The 18,164-nt window shown below is 42.2% G+C and overlaps 1 protein-coding gene and 1 pseudogene across 4 annotated transcripts in view; both read right to left on the bottom strand.

Moving 5' to 3' along the window:
- LOC138753231 (centrosomal protein of 128 kDa) overlaps window positions 1-18,164 on the bottom strand; it is a 539,432-nt gene that overhangs the window by 74,917 nt on the left and 446,351 nt on the right. For all 4 annotated transcript variants that reach the window (XM_069915965.1, XM_069915964.1, XM_069915967.1 and 1 more), the window contains one exon: window positions 9,730-9,753. In XM_069915965.1, coding sequence (XP_069772066.1) covers window positions 9,730-9,753 — 24 coding nt within the window. The remainder of the gene's footprint in view (window positions 1-9,729; window positions 9,754-18,164) is intronic.
- Window positions 12,285-12,456, bottom strand: LOC138755934 (U2 spliceosomal RNA; annotated as a pseudogene).

Below are 18,164 nucleotides of genomic sequence, written 5' to 3'. Positions count from 1 at the left end.
TCTGTGGCAATGAATTCCACAGATTCACCACCCTCTGGGTATAGAAATTCCTCCTCATCTCGGTCCTAAATGGTTTGCCTATTATCCTCGAACCATGGCCCCGGGTTCTGGATTTTCCCATCCTTGGAAACATCCCATCTGCATCCACTCTGTCCAGTCCTGCCAGAATTTTATATGTCTCTATGAGATCCCCTCTCAATCTTCTAAACTCCAGCGAGTACAATCCCAATTTGCGCAATCTTTCCTCCTACGTCATTCCTGCCATTCCAGGTATCAGCCTGGTGAATCGCCTCTGCACTCCCTCCATTGCAAGAACATCCTTCCTTGGATAAGGTGACCAAAACTGCACACAATACTCCAGGTGGGGTCACATCAAGGCCCTGTACAGCTGCAGTAAGGTATCCTTGTTCCTATACTCAAACCCTCTTGATATGAAGGCCAACATACCATTTGCCTTTTTAACCGCGTGCTATACCTGCATGCTCGTCTTCAGAGACTGATGTACAAGTACCCCTAGGTCTCTCTGCACTTCCCCATCTCTTAATCTATTGCCATTCAAATAGTAATCTGCCCTCTGGTTTGTATTACCAAAGTGGATAACCTCACATTTATCCACATTGTAGTGCATTTGCCATGGATCTGCCCAGTCCCTCAATTTATCCAAATCACACTGGAGCTTCCTGACCCCCTCTTCCGTGCACACAACCCCTCCGAGCTTAGTGTCATCTGCAAATTTGGAGATATTCCATCCAATCCCCTCATCCAGATCATTAATGTAAATTGTAAACAGCTGGGGTCCCAGTACAGATCCCTGTGGTACCCCACTGGTCACCGCCTGCCACTCAGAAAACGAGCCATTTATCCCAACTCTCTGTCTTCTATCTGCCAGCCAGTTCTCAATCCACATCAATACTTTGCTCCCAATCCCATGAGCCTTGATTTTGGAAGCCAGTCATTTATGCGGGACCTTATCGAAGGCCTTTTGGAAGTCCAGGTACATCACATCCACTGGCTCTCCCCCATCTATTTTACCTGTCACCATCTCAAAGAATTCCAATAGATTTGTCAAGCACGATTTACCTTTTGTAAATCAATGTTGACTCCATCCGATCCCTTCTCTGCTAGTCATATTCTCCGCTATTACATCGAGTCCACGCTGCTGAAGATCCAGCTGCGCTGGGTGGGTCACGTCTCCAGAATGGAGGACCATCGCCTTCCCAAGATCGTGTTATATGGCGAGCTCTCCACTGGCCACCGTGACAGAGGTGCACCAAAGAAAAGGTACAAGGACTGCCTAAAGAAATTTCTTGGTGCCTGCCACATTGACCACCGTCAGTGGGCTGATATCGCCTCCAACCGTGCATCTTGGCGCCTCACAGTTCGTCGGGCAGCAACCTCCTTTGAAGAAGACCGCAGAGCCCACCTCACTGACAAAAGGCAAAGGAGGAAAAACCCAACACCCAACCCCAACCAACCAATTTTCCCCTGCAACCGCTGCAACCGTGTCTGCCTGTCCCGCATCGGACTTGTCAGCCACAAACGAGCCTGCAGCTGACGTGGACATTTACCCCCTCCATAAATCTTCGTCCGCGAAGCCAAGCCAAAGAGAACATCCTTAATAATGAATTCCATCATTTTGCCCACTACTGATGTAAGGCTCACCGGCCTATAATTCCCCGCTTTTTTTCTACCCGCCTTTTTAAATAGTGGGGTAACATTAGCTACCCTCCAATCCATGGGTACTGATCCTGAGTCTATCGAGTTCTGGAAAATAATTCTTAAAGCATCTGCTATCTGAATGGCCACTTCCTTAAGTACCCTAGGATGTAGATTATCAGGCCCTTGGGATTTATCTGCCTTCAATCCCATCAATTTCCCCAAGACCATGTCCTTAGAGATACTGATTTCTTTCATTTCCTCCCTTGCATTAATCTCTATGTTTCCCAACATCCTTGGGAGGTTATTTGTATCCTCTCTTGTAAAAACAGAACTAAAGTAAGAATTTAATTGGTCTGCCATTTCTTTATTCCCCATTATATATTCCCCTGATTCCGACTGCAAGGGACCTACTCTGGATTTCACCAGTCTTTTCCTCTTGACATATCTATAAAAGCTTTTGCAGTCGGTTTTTATATTTGCCGCAAGCTTACTTTCGTAATTTATTTTTGCTCTCTTGATTAATCCCTTTGTCCTCCTTTGGTGCATCTTGAACTGCTCCCAGTCTTCAGTTCTGGTACTTTTTTTGGCCAATTGATATGCTCTCTCTTTGGACCCAATGCTGTCTCTAATTTCCCTTGTTATCCATGGTTGAGTCACCTTTTTTGGTTTATTTTTATGCCAAACCGGTATAAACAATTTTTGCAATTTCTCCATTAGATCTGTGAATGCTTTCCATTGTCTATCCACAGTCAACTCCTCCATAAACACCACCCAATCAATCTTACTCAACTCCCGTCTCATACCATCATAATTCCCTTTATTTAAATTCAGGACCTTAGTCTCGGTTTTAATTTCTTCGCTCTCCATGTCGAGTGAGAATTCGATCATATTGTGATCGCTCCTACCCAAAGGGCCTCGTACAACAAGATTGTTAATTAGCCCCTTATCATTGCATAATACCCAATCTAAAATGGCCTGTTCCCAAGTTGGTTCCTCGACATATTGGTCTAGATAACCGTCCCGTAAACATTCAAGGAATTCCTCCTCCTCTGTATTTTTACCAATTTGACATCAAAGAGAACCAAAAGTCTCTGCGAAGCAGACAAATGGAGAATTTAAAAGGAAGAAGGAGCTACTTAGGGATCAAAGTGGAGACATAAACGTTGAACCCAATAATACTTTGAGGAACTGGACCTTGTGCCCACAATATCAACACCAATATGCAATAGGCAGAGGTATTTTATGGGAAAGATGGAATCAAGGACGAGAGTGTCTACATCGGGGTAATTGAGACAGAACATCCAGCGTTACAGCACAGGACAGGTCATTCAGTCCATAGTGTTGGGCTATCCTATACATACCTACTCCACAACAATCTACCCCTTTCCTACCTCACACCCATAACTCTCCATTTTTCTTACATCCATGTGCCTGTCGAAGAGTCTTTTGAATGCCCCAATTGTATCAGCCTCTACCATCAGCCCCGGCAATGCATTCCAGACTCTCTGTGTAAAAAAAACTTACCTCTGATCTTTCCCCTAAGCATTCCTACAAAAGCTCTAGAGATTTTGGATAGGCTAGAAAATTATATAAATGGAGGTTCTGGAAAGACTGGTTATCCTTAAATTATGTTTGTCACGAGGTCTGTATGGGGCACAAACTGGGTTAATGAGTCCAAAGTAAGTAAAAATTACGGAGGTATAGTCTAGAGCAGCCATTCTCATAGGGGCATAGCCAACCCCCCTCTCCCCTCCTCCTTAGGTCCACCACAGTACATTTAAGGGTGGACACAGACTGAAATCATAAAATATTTTGTATGTTTTCATGTCATCAGTGGGAGAGAAGAACAGAAGAAACCAACTAAACTTGTCTGCTTCACAGGGAAGTGGCCATAAACTTTGAGAAGAGGCCTAAGGGGGGTCATAGCTGAAAAAAAGGTTGAGAATGGCTGCTTTAGAATCTCCCAAAGTTCTTTAGATATGGCGGCTGCATCAAAGCAAGAACTGCAAATGTTAAACTCTTGTTCAAAACCATAACGGAAGCAGAAACCCAGCAATTACAGACCAAATTATTTAACCTCAGTGGTGGAGAAAGCTTCATGAAACAATAATCTGAAACAAAATTAATAGGCACACTGAAAAGTGTGGATTAATAAAGAAAACTCAGGCCAGATTTCTAAAAGACAAATCATGCATAACTAACTTGAGTGAATTTTTTGTCGAGATAACAGACAGGGAATGTGATTAATGGGCTGAATTGCTTCCTAATGTACTGTAACTATCCATTGATTTGTCAGTTTGTTTTCACACAATCCTATTTTTCTCTTGGTAATTTTAAGTGGCACCATCGAGTAGTCTTAAATTACATGGCTGATCCTATTGAGCATTTATGCATACATCTCCAGACCTCCAGCAGGGACACATTTAACTCATGGTTAGCAAACAGTGACAAAAAAAATTGACAAACATTTCAATAACAGCATACCCTGAGATCTTGGGGTTTTTTAGGCAATTTTGAAAACAGATTGAGAAGTGAAGGAATTATTGGAAGAGCTATTCATACTGGCGCAAACAAAAAAAAGTTGGATCTTAATTACTTCCTTCTTTGAAGCCTCGTGATCTGGCCGTCGCAAGAGTTTGTACACGAGTCAATGCATAAACATTAACCAAGGACACAAACTGCAAATTGGAGGAAGAACACCTCATGTTCCGACTGGGTCCCCTCCATCGACTTCACCGGTTTCTGTTAGTCTCTCCCCTCTATCCCTATTTCTCCTTTCCTCTAACTCTCTCTCTCTCTCCCCCCCCCTTTCCCTCTGTCTTCATTCCTCTAGCTCTGCATTCACAGAGCCACATACCTACCCTGATCAATTCTCACCTTTCCTCTCCTGTCCTCCTACCCATGTCCAGTTTTGTCTGTTGTTCTATCCTCCTCCCCTGCCTTTTTTATCCCTCTCCCTAGCTCTTTAATTCAGGTGCCTGCCTGCTTTTCATTCATACCCTGAAGAAGGGCATAGGTGCGAAACATCAGTTATACATCTTTGCCTCCTATGGATGGATGCTGTGAGTTCCTCCAGCAATTCTGCATTTTTATTATGAACAACAACCAAATCTGGATTTGTATCTAACAACAGTGAAAAGTTTAATGCAGCTTTCCCCTCTGGTTTTCTTGCATGCATGTGCCTATCTCAGTCTTTTAAACGTTCCTATTGTACCAGCCTCCACCACCAACCACAGCAATGCGTGCCAGGTCCCCACCACACTCTGTGTAAAAAAAAAACCTGCCTCTGAAGTCTTCCTTAATCTTTCATCCAGCTTGCTGGATCAAGATTTTGGATAGGCTAGAAACTGATAAAAATGGAGGTTCGAAAAAGATTGGTTATGTCCTGGATGGGACACAAACTGGGTTAATGTTTCCAAAGTAAGTAAAAATTGCAGAGATGCAGTCTACAAGAGCCATTCTCATAGGGCCATATATCTCACCTGGGTGGGGGTGGGTGGGGGGGAGGGGCACAGCATATTTAAGGGGGGGGCCATGGACTGAAATCATAGAATATTTTCCATGTTTTTTTTTACATAGTCAGTAGAAGTACAGAAGAAACCAACTAAACTTAAATGCTTCTCAGGGAAGGGGACATAAATTTTGAGCATAGTCCTAAGGAGGCCATAGCTGCAAAAAGGTTGAGAATGCCTGCTCTAGAATTTTCCAAACTTTTTTTAGACATGGAGGTTGCGCCAAAGCAAGAACTGCAAATGTTAAACTTGTTCAAAAACAGAATGGAAGCAATTATAGACCAGTTAATTTAAACTGTTCACCATCCCTCCAGAAGGCTCATTAACTCAGACTTTCCCCCACTATGAAATCTTCGTTGTGTTAATGGTCAAACACCAAACAGAATGACATTGCCTTGATGACAAAGAATTGGCTCACTAAATTGACAATTCATGCGATTCCAACAAACAGGGAAAAGATGGCATAGTCAAAGTGTGGGATGCATCAATCCAATTTATTATGGGTTATATTTTTATATTATAAAATCAGGACAGTTCAAGGCAAAACTTTATAACTTGTAAGAAGGCTGTAGACTAAATTATTACTTTGTACGCATGTGAACTAGCTCCTCCAAGTGATCGCTGGGTAGAATGATGTTTGAAATCATCTAGTGAAATTACTTTTTGTTTCATTGTAAATGTGGACAAACAGCGCAGTAACAGGGCCTCCCAGCTCACGAGCCCGTGCCGCCCAAATATCTCAATTAACCTACAAACCCTGTCAGTTTTGAAGGGTGGGAGGAACTAGGAGCACCCAGAGAAAACCTATGCAGATACGGGGAGAACATTCAAGCTCCTTACAAACACTGTCCGGATTCGGACCTGAGTTGCTGACGCTGCAATCGTGTTGTGCTAACCACTACACTGACCGGGCTGCCTCTAGTTGGAGAACAGTTGGAGAACAATACTTAAAGCGCAAAGCACTACAAACAGGGATGATCATCCCCACAACAGGGGCGACAAAAACAAGAAGGCATGGGTTTAAAATGAGCAGATGGATTTGCAGGGAAAGGTTTGTTTTCTATAGACTACTGCAACTTCCTGTCAGAGGGGATTTAAATTAAATTTTTACTTTTAGCACAGGAGAAGCCAATTCCGGCCTTTTAAATCTGTGCTGCCTAATTACACCCAAATTAACCTACAGACATGTAAGTTTTGAAGGCTGGGTGAAAGCTGGTGGAAGTGGAGGAAACCCACGCAGACACAGGGAAAATGTACAAACTCCTTATAGACAGTGCCAGATACGAACCCAGGTCACTGGCACTGTAACAGCATCATGGTAACAGCTATGTGAATGGAGGCATCAGATACAATCACTATTCTTAAGATGTTTGTGGACAAATACTTAAATAGGCAAAGCATAGATGCAGGAAAGTGGAATTAATGGAGATGGCAAAATTAGGAGACCATAAATAATGATGGGCCAAAGGCCCTATTTCTGTGCTCTGCAACTCAATGGCTCTATCACCTGAACATCATGATCCCTTCAGTGAGTTGCATTCAGGCTCACATGATGGGACAGTCTAGGACAAGAGGGCACAATTCCAAGATTGAAGGGTGTCCACTTGGAACAGAGATGTGGAGAAATTTATTGAGTCAGAGGGTAGTGAATCTTCAGAATTTGTTGCCACAGGCGGTTGTGGAGGCCAGATCATTGGGTGCATTAAAAGCAAAGTTTGGTAGATTCTTGATTAGCCAGGGCATCAAAGGTTATGGGGAGAAGGCCGGGGAGTATGGCTGAGTGAGAACATAGATCAACTCGTGACTGAATGCCAGGCAGACTCGATGGGCTGAATGGCCTATTTCTGCTCTTCTGCCTTAAAGATATGGTCGAGCAGAAGTTATAGTTGCCAATAAGGATTACAACTATTGTAATAAGAGCATTCGACTACAGAGATCTTATTAAAACAAGGTAACAGTGTTTAATTTTATTTGTAGCATGGACCCAAATAAAGCAAACCTTTTAAGGAGTTCTAAGTTGCATGAGCTTTGACCAGCTTTATCCCATAAAATTAGTTTAGGTCAAATTCAAAGAAAAGAGGCAAGTTATCTACCAGGAAATGTCAATCGAAAAACAAATAGACATGACACACACATACAATCTCAAGACATACGGTTAGAGGGCTGGATGGGCTGGAGTTCGTTAAATGTGTTCAGGATTGTTTCCTAAATCAGTTAGTAGAAGAACCGACTCGGGATGGTGTAATACTGGATCTCCTGTTAGGGAACGAGCTAGATCAGGTAGCGGACATTAATGTTGAAGAACCAATTGGGTCTAGTGACCATAATTCTGTTAGTTTTGGGGTAGTTTTAAGGAAGAGCAAGGAGAGGCCTAAAGTTGAAGTTCTGGATTGGAAAAGAGCAAATTTCGTAGGAATAAGAAGGGATTTGGGGAGTATTGAGTGGGACAGGATATTTTCAGGTAAGGATGTTAATGAAAAATGGAGGATATTCAAAAAAGAAATTTTGAGGGTACAGAGTAGTTATGTCCCAGTGTGGATCAAAGGAAAGGCTGGAAGTCATAGGGAGGCTTGGTTTTCGAGGAATATTGGAAATTTGGTTAGGAGAAAAAGGGAGGTTTACAAGAGGTATAAAGAGCAGGGAGCTGAGAAGTTGAAGGAGGACTACAAGGAGTGTAGAAGGAATCTTAAGAAAGAAATTAGAAAGGCCAAAAAAAGGCATGAAGAGGCTTTGGCTGACAGAGTAGAAATAAATCCAAAGGGTTTCTATAAGTATATTAAAAGTAAAAGATTAGTGAGAGATAAAATTGAACCCCTTGTAGATAGCGAGGGTAGGCTGAGTGAGAAGTCTGAGGAAATGGGGGAAATTTTGAATGATTTCTTTGCCTCGGTATTCACTAGGGAAAAAAATGTTGAACCAGTTGAAGTAAAGAAAAATAGTGGTGCGGTCATGAAGCATATAAGGATAACCGAGGAGGTAGTGATGGCTGTGTTAAAAAAGATAAAGGAGGATAAATCTCCCGGACCGGACAAAATATTCCCTAGGACACTCAGGGAGGCTAGTGGACAGATAGTGGGGCCATTAACAGAGATATTTAGGATGTCACTGGCCACGGGGGTGGTACCAAAGGATTGGAGGGTGGCGCATGTAGTTCCTCTGTTTAAGAAAGGGTCCAAGTGCAAACCTGGGAATTATAGGCCTGTAAGTCTGACGTCTGTGCTGGGCAAGTTGATGTAAAGTGTTCTGAGGGATGCTATTTACAAATTTTTGGAGGTACAAGGATTGATAGGGAGTAATCAGCATGGTTCTGTCAGGGGTAGATCATGCTTGACAAACCTGATTGAGTTCTTCGAGGGGGTTACAAAAAAGGTGGATGAAGGGAAAGCTGTGGATGTTGTCTATTTGGACTTTAGTAAAGCTTTTGACAAAGTTCCCCACAGGAGGTTAGGAAAAAAGGTGGAAGCATTAGGTATAAATAAGGAGGTAGTGAAATGGATTCAGCAGTGGTTGGATGGAAGGTGTCAGAGAGTAGTGGTAGAAAATTGTTTGTCCAATTGGAGGCCGGTGACTAGTGGAGTTCCTCAGGGTTCGGTCCTGGGTCCACTATTATTTGTTATATATATTAACGATCTGGATGTAGGGGTAGAAAATTGGATAAGCAAGTTTACGGATGACACAAAGATTGGTGGTGTTGTGGACAGTGAGGTAGATTACTGTAGATTAAAAGGTGATTTAGGAAGGCTGGAGGTGTGGGCTGAGAAATGGCTGATGGAATTTAATACAGATAAATGTGAGGTGCTGCATTTTGGAAAGGCAAATTTAAATAGGTCATATACATTGAATGGTAGACAATTGAGGAGTGCAGAGCAACAAAGGGATTTAGGAGTTATGGTAAATAGTACCCTCAAGGCTGATACTCAGGTAGATGGTGTGGAATGTTGGCCTTCATAAATCGGAGTATTGAATTCAAGAGTAGGGAGGTTATGATGAAATTGTACAAGGCATTGGTGAGGCCAAATTTGGAGTACTGTGTACAGTTTTGGTCACCAAATTATAGGAAAGATATAAACAAAATAGAGAGAGTGCAGAGAAGGTTCACGAGAATGTTGACAGGATTTCAGTGTCTGAGTTACAGGGAAAGGTTGTGAAGACTGGAGCTTTTTTCTCTGGAGCGTAGAAGATTGAGAGGGGACTTGATAGAGGTGTTCAAGATTTTAAAAGGGACAGACAGAGTAAATGTGGATAGGCTTTTTCAATTAAGAAAGGGGGAGATTCAAACTAGAGGACATGGTTTAAGATTGAAGGGGGAAAATTTCTTTACGCAGAGGGTGGTGGGGATGTGGAATGAGCTTCCGGCAGACGTGGTCGAGGCGGGATCATTGGTTACATTTAAGGAAAGACTGGATCGTTACATGGATAGGAGGGGACTAGAGGGGTATGGACCGGGTGCTGGTCAGTGGGACTAGGAGGGTGGGGATTTGCTACGGCATGGACTAGTAGGGCCGAACTGGCCTGTTCTGTGCTGTATGTGGTTATATGGTTATATGGTTATACTCACTGTTTCCAAATCTGCAATCCGATCCTAAACAAAATGAAGTAAAAATATAAATCAGTTCAAATTTATGGTCAGAATACAAACATGATATCACATACAACCTTGAGATTCTTTTTCCTCTGGGCCAGACAGAATTTCTACTTATCGGTAGTGCAACAAAAACTGTACTCAAAAAAGATATGCATACAAAAGAGAGAAATGTAAACAAACAAAACAAAACTGATTGCAATACAGAAAATATTTTAATAATGATGTTCAAATAAGAGTCTTTAAATGAGCCCCTGATTGAATCTGATGGTGAGGGGTTAGCATCTGCTCCTGAACCTGGTGGTACGAGTCTCGTGGCACCTATACCTCTTTTAAATGGCTTTAAATACTAGGCACTGAGGGGAAGACCCTCAACCAACAGAGATGGGGGGGGGGGAAGAAACAACAAAATGCCATAGGGGTGGGAATAGAGTATCGAAAGAATAAACGTAACAGTACAACTCCGATTATCTGAAACCAGATTCTCTGAAATCCTCAGTTATCCGAATTTTTAAAAAAATTTCGGATAATCGAGAATATCCGAAACAAATCAGAAATCCTCATTTATCCAAAATTTTTTTTGAGCTGAACTGACAGGGGTCATGGAGCTCCCAGTGCCACAAACAGCAGACCTCGGGCTCCCGGCGACGGCCGCATCGGACCTCAGGCTCCCAGCAGGAGCAGGACCTCCGGCTCATGCATGCGCACGGAAATCAAGATGGCCGCACCCAGTCTACGGAATCCGGGACGCCAACTAACATTTTGGCTCTTACATGCCCTGTATCCCTGTTATAAATTGTCAAATATAACATAAACCATATAAATTTTTAATTTTTTCTTGGTATTTTTAAACAAATTTTCGGTCAGATGTGCGGATGGACATAAGGTGCATAGGTTGCAAGTCGGGTAGTACCTGTACGCTGTTTGATCTGCTATGTTTCTCCAACTTTAGTTTTTATTTTAGTCCATATCATACTCTGCTTGGACGTTTTTGTGGTGATGTCATGAAATCTCCTTCTACCAATAACTACCCCATCGAGCCAAATAACATTTTATTCCCAATTTCCAATATGCTTGTTATTAATTAATTAAATTGGAGCAGGTCAAAGAGACTAGCAGAACAATGGCCAGCACAGATTAGAAGGGCCGAATGACCTTTTTATGTGCTGTAGTGTTCTATGGTTCATTGTCATGTGATTGTACATATACAACCTGATGAAACAGCACATCTCCGGACCATAGTACACACATACACACACACACACACACACACACACACAGTACACCATACACACAAACAAAACATATTCACAGGACCATAAGAGTGGCAGAGAGGATCATTTAAATCTCCTCCCATCGCTCCTCCCCAATCAACGTGATCTACCAGGATTGTTGTCTGAAAATTACTGAGTGCCCCTTCCAACCTGCACACAGCATCTTTCAGCTGCTCCCGACAGGAAAGAGATACAAGAGTACGAGAGCCAGCACCACCAGGCTGAGGAACAGTGTCTTCATACAGACAGTGAAAATGTTGAACCACCAACGGAACTGCTCACACTAACCATCCGAGACTCTCCAATTCATGAAACAATATTAATTTATTTATTTGTACAGCTGAATACTTGCCCATAATATGTATTTTTTGTCTGCAGGTGTTTTATGTCTGGTTGTGTGTCTATACGTTTTGCACTGAGGACAGGAGAAAGCCGTTTCATCGGGTTGTACTTGTACAATCAAATGATAATAAACTTGTTATATACACAGCAATCTAAAATAAATATAAAAAAAATAATTGGGGCTGGTGCGGCCGCTGTAACCATGTGTGCCGCCATCTTTTAAATTAATTAATTAAAATGCCACTCAATCAACCTCCGAGAAAAGAACTGCGGTTGACAGCACGTCCAAGCCCTTTCAGAGTTACCAAGCGAAGGGAACCTGAGGTTGATCATTCCGTCCCCTTGAATATGAACTTTCATTTCAACTAGCCAGCAATAAGATTATTTTATAATCCACACATCTGCTTTATTGCATTAGAGAGGATGATACAATGACAAAGGATCAGGGCACCCTGTTCAAGCAATCAAGCAGAGTTTATGCTGAACATCCCCCCCCACCATCCAATTCAGCTTAACCTTCACATTCTTCCCCACTCCTCTGGTTATCTTGCATCACTCTGCACATCTCAAGTGTAAGGCATCATTTAGGGACAAAAGTTTTGCTTATAAATTTGGCTGTATGATACAAGATAATGCAAATGGCCTCTTGTTTTGCTTGTCCATAGAGACAACCCATGTATCTTTAACATGAACCTTCCTGCTCTTTGAAAGAGATTAATTAACTCAACTTTTCCTTTTCAGAGAAAATGACCCACCTGCTCATCCTCTCCTATGAGGTATAACCTCCCTTTTCTGATATCATCCTGTTTACATTTATTCCACGTAGTTTTAAATTTAGACATACAGGACAGCAAACAAGCCCTTTCGGCCCTTGAGCCTAATTACATCCAATTGACCTACAACCCCAGTACGGTTGAAAGGTGGGAGGAATGTACTGTACTGAATGCCACGGCATTCCTATAAACAGGACGTTCTGACTAGGGCACCGCACCTTATCAATACTAATTGCCCAGACCCGTCCCTGATATTATTAAACTGATAAGAACAGATACTACACTTGATCTTAGCCAAAAGGCCGAGAAGCGATGACCCGTCCCTGATAGAGGAGATGAACATATCAAGAGCATCTGATTTGAGACAATATTACAATTAAAATCCTGCTTAACTCCCGTCGTCGATCTATTTAATTGATTCCTCTCCAAAGCTTGTTCGTGTGTTGCTATATTATGGGCGATTGACACCTCTGGGAAAAGTTGATTGTAGGAGATTAACTGTGGCAGATACTGGTATGTGCTTTGCCTCATTTCCCATTTAAATGCAAATTGGAATTTAGAATACTACACCCATGCGTTAAATGAAAATATTTTTAGTTTATAATTTTCTGCACATTATATGTATATGCATGTTATATGTGTGAAAATATGGTGCTCAACTTTCCAAGTCTATCTTATGGAGCATACAACAATACAGCACAGAAATAGGCCCTTCAACCCACAACTTATTTGTAGAGGGAAATTGAAGTGGCTGTTCTGTCCTAGTTATGGCCCTCAAATAAAGTTAAAAATACTGTATTACTAAAGAGATTGATCTTCATATTCTGGAATATTAATACCCCAAGTCAGAACAAAATTGTCTTTTGCTGTCACAGAAGCCAAATGAAACTCCTAAGTACTTTCACGAATCTCTGTTTCTCTTTAGATTTCCAGCACTCATTGAATTCTTCCTCTTTACATTTTATTGCCATGTTTTAGGGCTTTTCTTTCAATAGACTCATCTTCACATTTTTAGCCTATCACATCTCTTTAATCTTGTCAGAGTGCTCAATTAGCCTGTATGTACGTACAATTCTCGTATTTCAGGACAGATGCTGTTATAAACTAATTCCACTTTTACTAAACGACTACCTTTTACCCTGCTTCATCCTACATTGTTGGATAAATTATTACTTTTTCTACTCAATATTATTGCTCCTAATTTTAAAAAAAATCAAAATAATTATTACTCTCAGTCAAAAGTTGAATGTATATGTGATAGTATAGATCTATCACCAATGTATATAGTGTATATAGTTACAGTATCTAGACTGTGCTTACAGCGATTGGCTGAGAGCTAAGCCACACCTACTGTCTGGGCCTTAAAGGGTTGTGTCCCTAGCCAGGTCGGATCATTCCGGACTGGTCGGCCACCTGTGAAGAGCTCCGGTCTTTTGCTAATAAAAGCCTTGGTTTGGATCAACAAGTCTTTGATTCTTTCGACGAGGTCTACAGTATAAAATCCAACTGGGACAGGATTTCATTGAAGCCATATTCAGAAAATAGTAAACTGAAAGTCAAGGGTGTCTTTCTAGCAGTGTCCGACACTGAGAGAGAGAGAGATTTATAAGATGAGAAAGAAAAGGAAAGTATGAAACAAAAGAGAAGAATCAGAATCAGAATTTATTGTCATTAATATTTTGTCATGGAATTTGGCGTTTTTGCCGCAGCAATCACAAGCACAAGCTCTAAAGGATGTCGTAGCCGACAGATAGTAGTGGGGACGAGCTCCCACTGCTACACAAATGCTCTTCATGGCGCGCCTCGACAACCAGGTCCAACCCCTGGCCTTCACATGTGACGTAGTTCTTATGCCCGGCGGAGCTGTTCTCACTGATAGGAGAATGGCACCTTGAAACCAGTTGCTCCAGGCAGATGGGGCTCATTAACCACGGATGGTAACTCATCTAGGAGAGGGAAAACTCTTGATTTCAAACTTAGCCTTGTGGCTATACCCGCTCACGGGAAAAGCTTTGGGAGTAAACCCCGAGGAAAAATCCGGAGTCAGAGTCCCAAAGGCGGCTGACTGTTGTACTCAGCACCGGCACGACAACTCCTGCGAGGCTGCTGGCACCAAACTGTATCAACTCTCATCGTTCCTTTGGACCTGTCATTAGCATGAAGAGGGGGAAATCCCATTGTATGAGCAACAAATGGATCTCCATATCAACTTTGCCCTGGCTGCGCCCTGGAGAGGTCACTCAAGCTTTGCCTTAGCGTCAGACAAACATGGGAAGCAGCAGTTATCAGTTATACCTATATTTGCAGCAACTTTGGCAAAGCCTGCTGTTCCAGAGTTGGCCTCCGGAACCTTAGTCAATACTGATAAACAAACCAGTGACTACCAGACGTGCAATACCCATGGTCGATCACAAGCGACAGAGGCCAACAAGAAGAAAATTGGTGCAAGAAGTGCTATAAATTACATTTTAAAAAATATTAGTGCAAAGGAAGAGAAAGTGAGGCAGTGCCTGTGGCTCAATGTCCGTTCAGAAATCTGATGGCAGCAGTGAGAAGAGGGCATGGCCAGGGTGCTGAAGGTCCTTGATGATAGAGGCTGCTTTCTTGAGGCACTCCCTCCTGTAGATGTCTTTAATGAAGGGGAGGGGGGGTTGAAAAGGAAGAGCTAGAGTGGAAGGAATTGAGGGAGAGGGAGACAGGGGGAGAGGGCGAGCCCAAGAAAAGAGACCTACTCTCATCAGCCATTTGGATAGGGCTAAGGAACGTGGTTAATTTTAGTGGAGCTACACTCATGTAAATCAAGGCAAGTACACCTTTTTTTAAAAAGCTTACAAGATGTCAGGTGGTACAGTTGGCAAAGCGGTTAGTGCAGCACCTTTACAGTGCCAGCGATTGTGACAGGACCTGGGTTAGAATCCCACATTGTCCGTAAGGAGCTCGCATGTTCTCCCCATGTCCGCATGTTTTCTCTCTGGAGGCTCTGGTTTCCTCCCACCCTTCAAAAGCGTGCCAGGGTGTAGGTTAATAGGGTGTAAATTTGGCGGCACAGACTTGTAGGGCCAAAATGTCCTGTTACCATGCTGTATATATAATTTTTTTTAAAGGACAGCGTTTTCATTAAGATTTATCATCGGTAATAGAACTGTAAGTAAATTGTCCACAACTGGCCAACCAGTTCTAGAACATGATAACATGGAAGATTGCAACTGAAATGCATGAATGTGAATCAAATTAGTGCAAAGAAGCAAAATTTATTTCGTTTGAAAATTGAATTACCCATTTGAGGACAAAGATGCAAGGCATTCCTATCAGAAAAAATGCACATATTCGGTATTGTTCAAATACAGTAAAAGCCCTGGTATCCAGCACCCATGGGGATTGGTAGATGCCGGAAAGTGAATTTTCAGGTTACTTGAGATTGCATGTTGTGTGAATGGAGAACTAACGGTGAGGCGCACCAATTTTAAACTTCCATATTTTTTAGCGATGTAGTTTCTGCAATTTTTTCCCGGTTGCTTGAATTCCAGATAACAGGGATTTTTACTGTATAACGTTCATTCTAGTGGTTGCGCTCCATTCATCCATCACTGCAACCATTCTTCTCTGTCCACATTGCTCAACAGCATCTCTTCAAGTTCAAGTTTATTGCCACATGCATGAAGTTGCAGTGATAAGTTTGTTTACTGAGCCAGTTCAGCTAGACATCTCACACATAATACAGCAAGTAAGAAATAGTAGAGAAGTGTGGAGTTATAGAGAGGGAACCGTTGGTACAAAGGCAACATACTGTTAGTATTGTGAGGTTCATTCAGGAGTCTGATTAGGGTGGGAAAGAAACTGTCCTTGAAACTGGTGATGCATGATCTTGCCCTTGTGAATCATCTTCTCACCGAGAAGGGGGTGAAGAGAGTGTGGCCTCTTTTAACACGTTGGATGCTTTTCCAAGGCAAAAGGACACTTTGATTTCTTGGTTAACTTACTTTAATGGCATCCAGTTTAGTTCTCCTCTGAATTAGGGACATTCTTGTCCCAGAAGTTTCAAAATGTTTTTAAGTGTTTTGGTATTAAACTAAATACTGAACTTAAAACTATGAGCAATTGACACCTTACAATGCACGTAGCAGGTATTGAAACTTTCAAATGCATGGTTCCTTGCCTGTAATGTGCATGTGTTCAAGCCTGCAGGATGTGTATCAGTATTATAAATTATCAAGCAAAAAAAAATGTGAAAGGAATGGTGCTACGCTGGCCAGTGATCATTCAGAAAATAAAGTGTCAGTTATACACAGTAAAAAGACTAACAGAAAGAAGCAGCCACGTGCTTCTGCTATTTAAATGGATAAACCATGACCTGGATCATTACTGGGAATCTATTATTGCAGACATCAGTAGGGTCAGTTGAGCTGCACTGATGGAACAAGTTAATATTCACTATCTGGATAAGGCCTTTGGAGAATGAAGGAGGGGTGTTGTCCCAAAAATTCCTACCCTCTCCCCTGATGTCCCATTTCTCATCAAAATCAGAGAAATCAGGTTTGACAAATGGGTTGGATTTGGGGTTTTTTTTTAGGTTGCAATGAGCAGAATAATATAAGGGTGAACGAATCAATGTGAGCATTTGAACTTTCAGAAGGTCTCTGATAAAATGCCAACACTAGAGGCCATTAAATAAAAGCAGAACACACAGATACAGAGACTAGCAAGCTCTGAGCAAAAATAATCTGCTGGACCAACTTAAAAAGGGAGGTAGATCAAAGGCAATTAGAGGCCAGTTAGGTTAATATCTAGAGTTGGGAAAATGTTTGAAAATACTGGAGGCCTGTGACCAGTGGTGTTCCACAGGGATCGGTGTTGGGACCAGTTATTTGTGATATATACCACATATAGATGACGGATGAAAAAGTAGGTGAGCGGAGTAGTTCATTAGCATATGACACTCGGATTAATCGTGGACGGTGTAGAGGGCAAATACAACAGGATATAGAACAGTTACAGATATGTGCAGGGAAATGGCGGATGCACTTTACTCCAGACAAGTGTGAGGTGGTGCACTTTGAGCGGTTAAATGGAAGAGAAGCATCTACAATTCATAACAGGACTCTTAAAAGCACTGATGTGCAGGCCCATAGCTCTTTGAAAGTTGCCATGCAACCCCCCCACCCCCAACTCCATTGGACAAGTTATAGAGTACAGAATTACGGATGTCATGTTGCAGCTACGATATATAAAACTTTAGTTAGGCTACATTTGCCATATTGCATGCAATTCTGGTCACCCCATTGCAGGAAGGATGTGGAGGCTTTGGAAAGGGTATGGAAGAGTTTAAACAGAATGTTTATGGGGAGAGATTGGACAAGTTGATTTTTTTTCTCTAGAGTGAAGGAGGCTAAGGGGTAACATGATAGAAACATAGAAACATAGAAGATAGGAGCAGGAGTAGGTCATTCGACCCTTCGAGCCTGCTCCGCCATTCAACGAGATCATGGCTGATCTTAAAGTTCAGTACCCCGTCCCCGCCTTCTCTCCGTAACCTTTAATACCCTTATACTGAAGAAATAGATCTAATTCCCTCTTAAATAGATTTAATGAACCTGCCTCTACTGCCCTCTGTGGCAATGAATTTCACAGATTCACCACCCTCTGAGTAAAGAAATTCCTCCTCATCTCGGTCCTAAATGGTTTGCCTATTATCCTCGAACCATGGCCCCGGGTTCTGGATTTTCCCATCCTTGGAAACACCCCATCTGCATCCATTCTGTCCAGTCCTGCCAGAATTTTATATGTCTCTATGAGATCCCCTCTCAATCTTCTAAACTCCAGCGAGTACAATCCCAATTTGCGCAATCTTTCCTCATAAGTCATTCCTGCCATTCCAGGTATCAGCCTGGTGAATCGCCTCTGCACTCCCTCCATTGCAAGAACATCCTTCCTTAAATAAGGTGACCAAAACTGCACACAATACTCCAGGTGGGGTCTCACCAAGGCCCTGTACAGCTGCAGTAAGGTATCCTTGTTCCTAGAC

Source organism: Narcine bancroftii, chromosome 2 (assembly GCF_036971445.1).
Source record: "Narcine bancroftii isolate sNarBan1 chromosome 2, sNarBan1.hap1, whole genome shotgun sequence".
Classification (NCBI taxonomy): domain Eukaryota; kingdom Metazoa; phylum Chordata; class Chondrichthyes; order Torpediniformes; family Narcinidae; genus Narcine; species Narcine bancroftii.
Note: the sequence above shows the minus strand (reverse complement) of the source record. Positions and strands in the feature narration are given on the sequence as shown.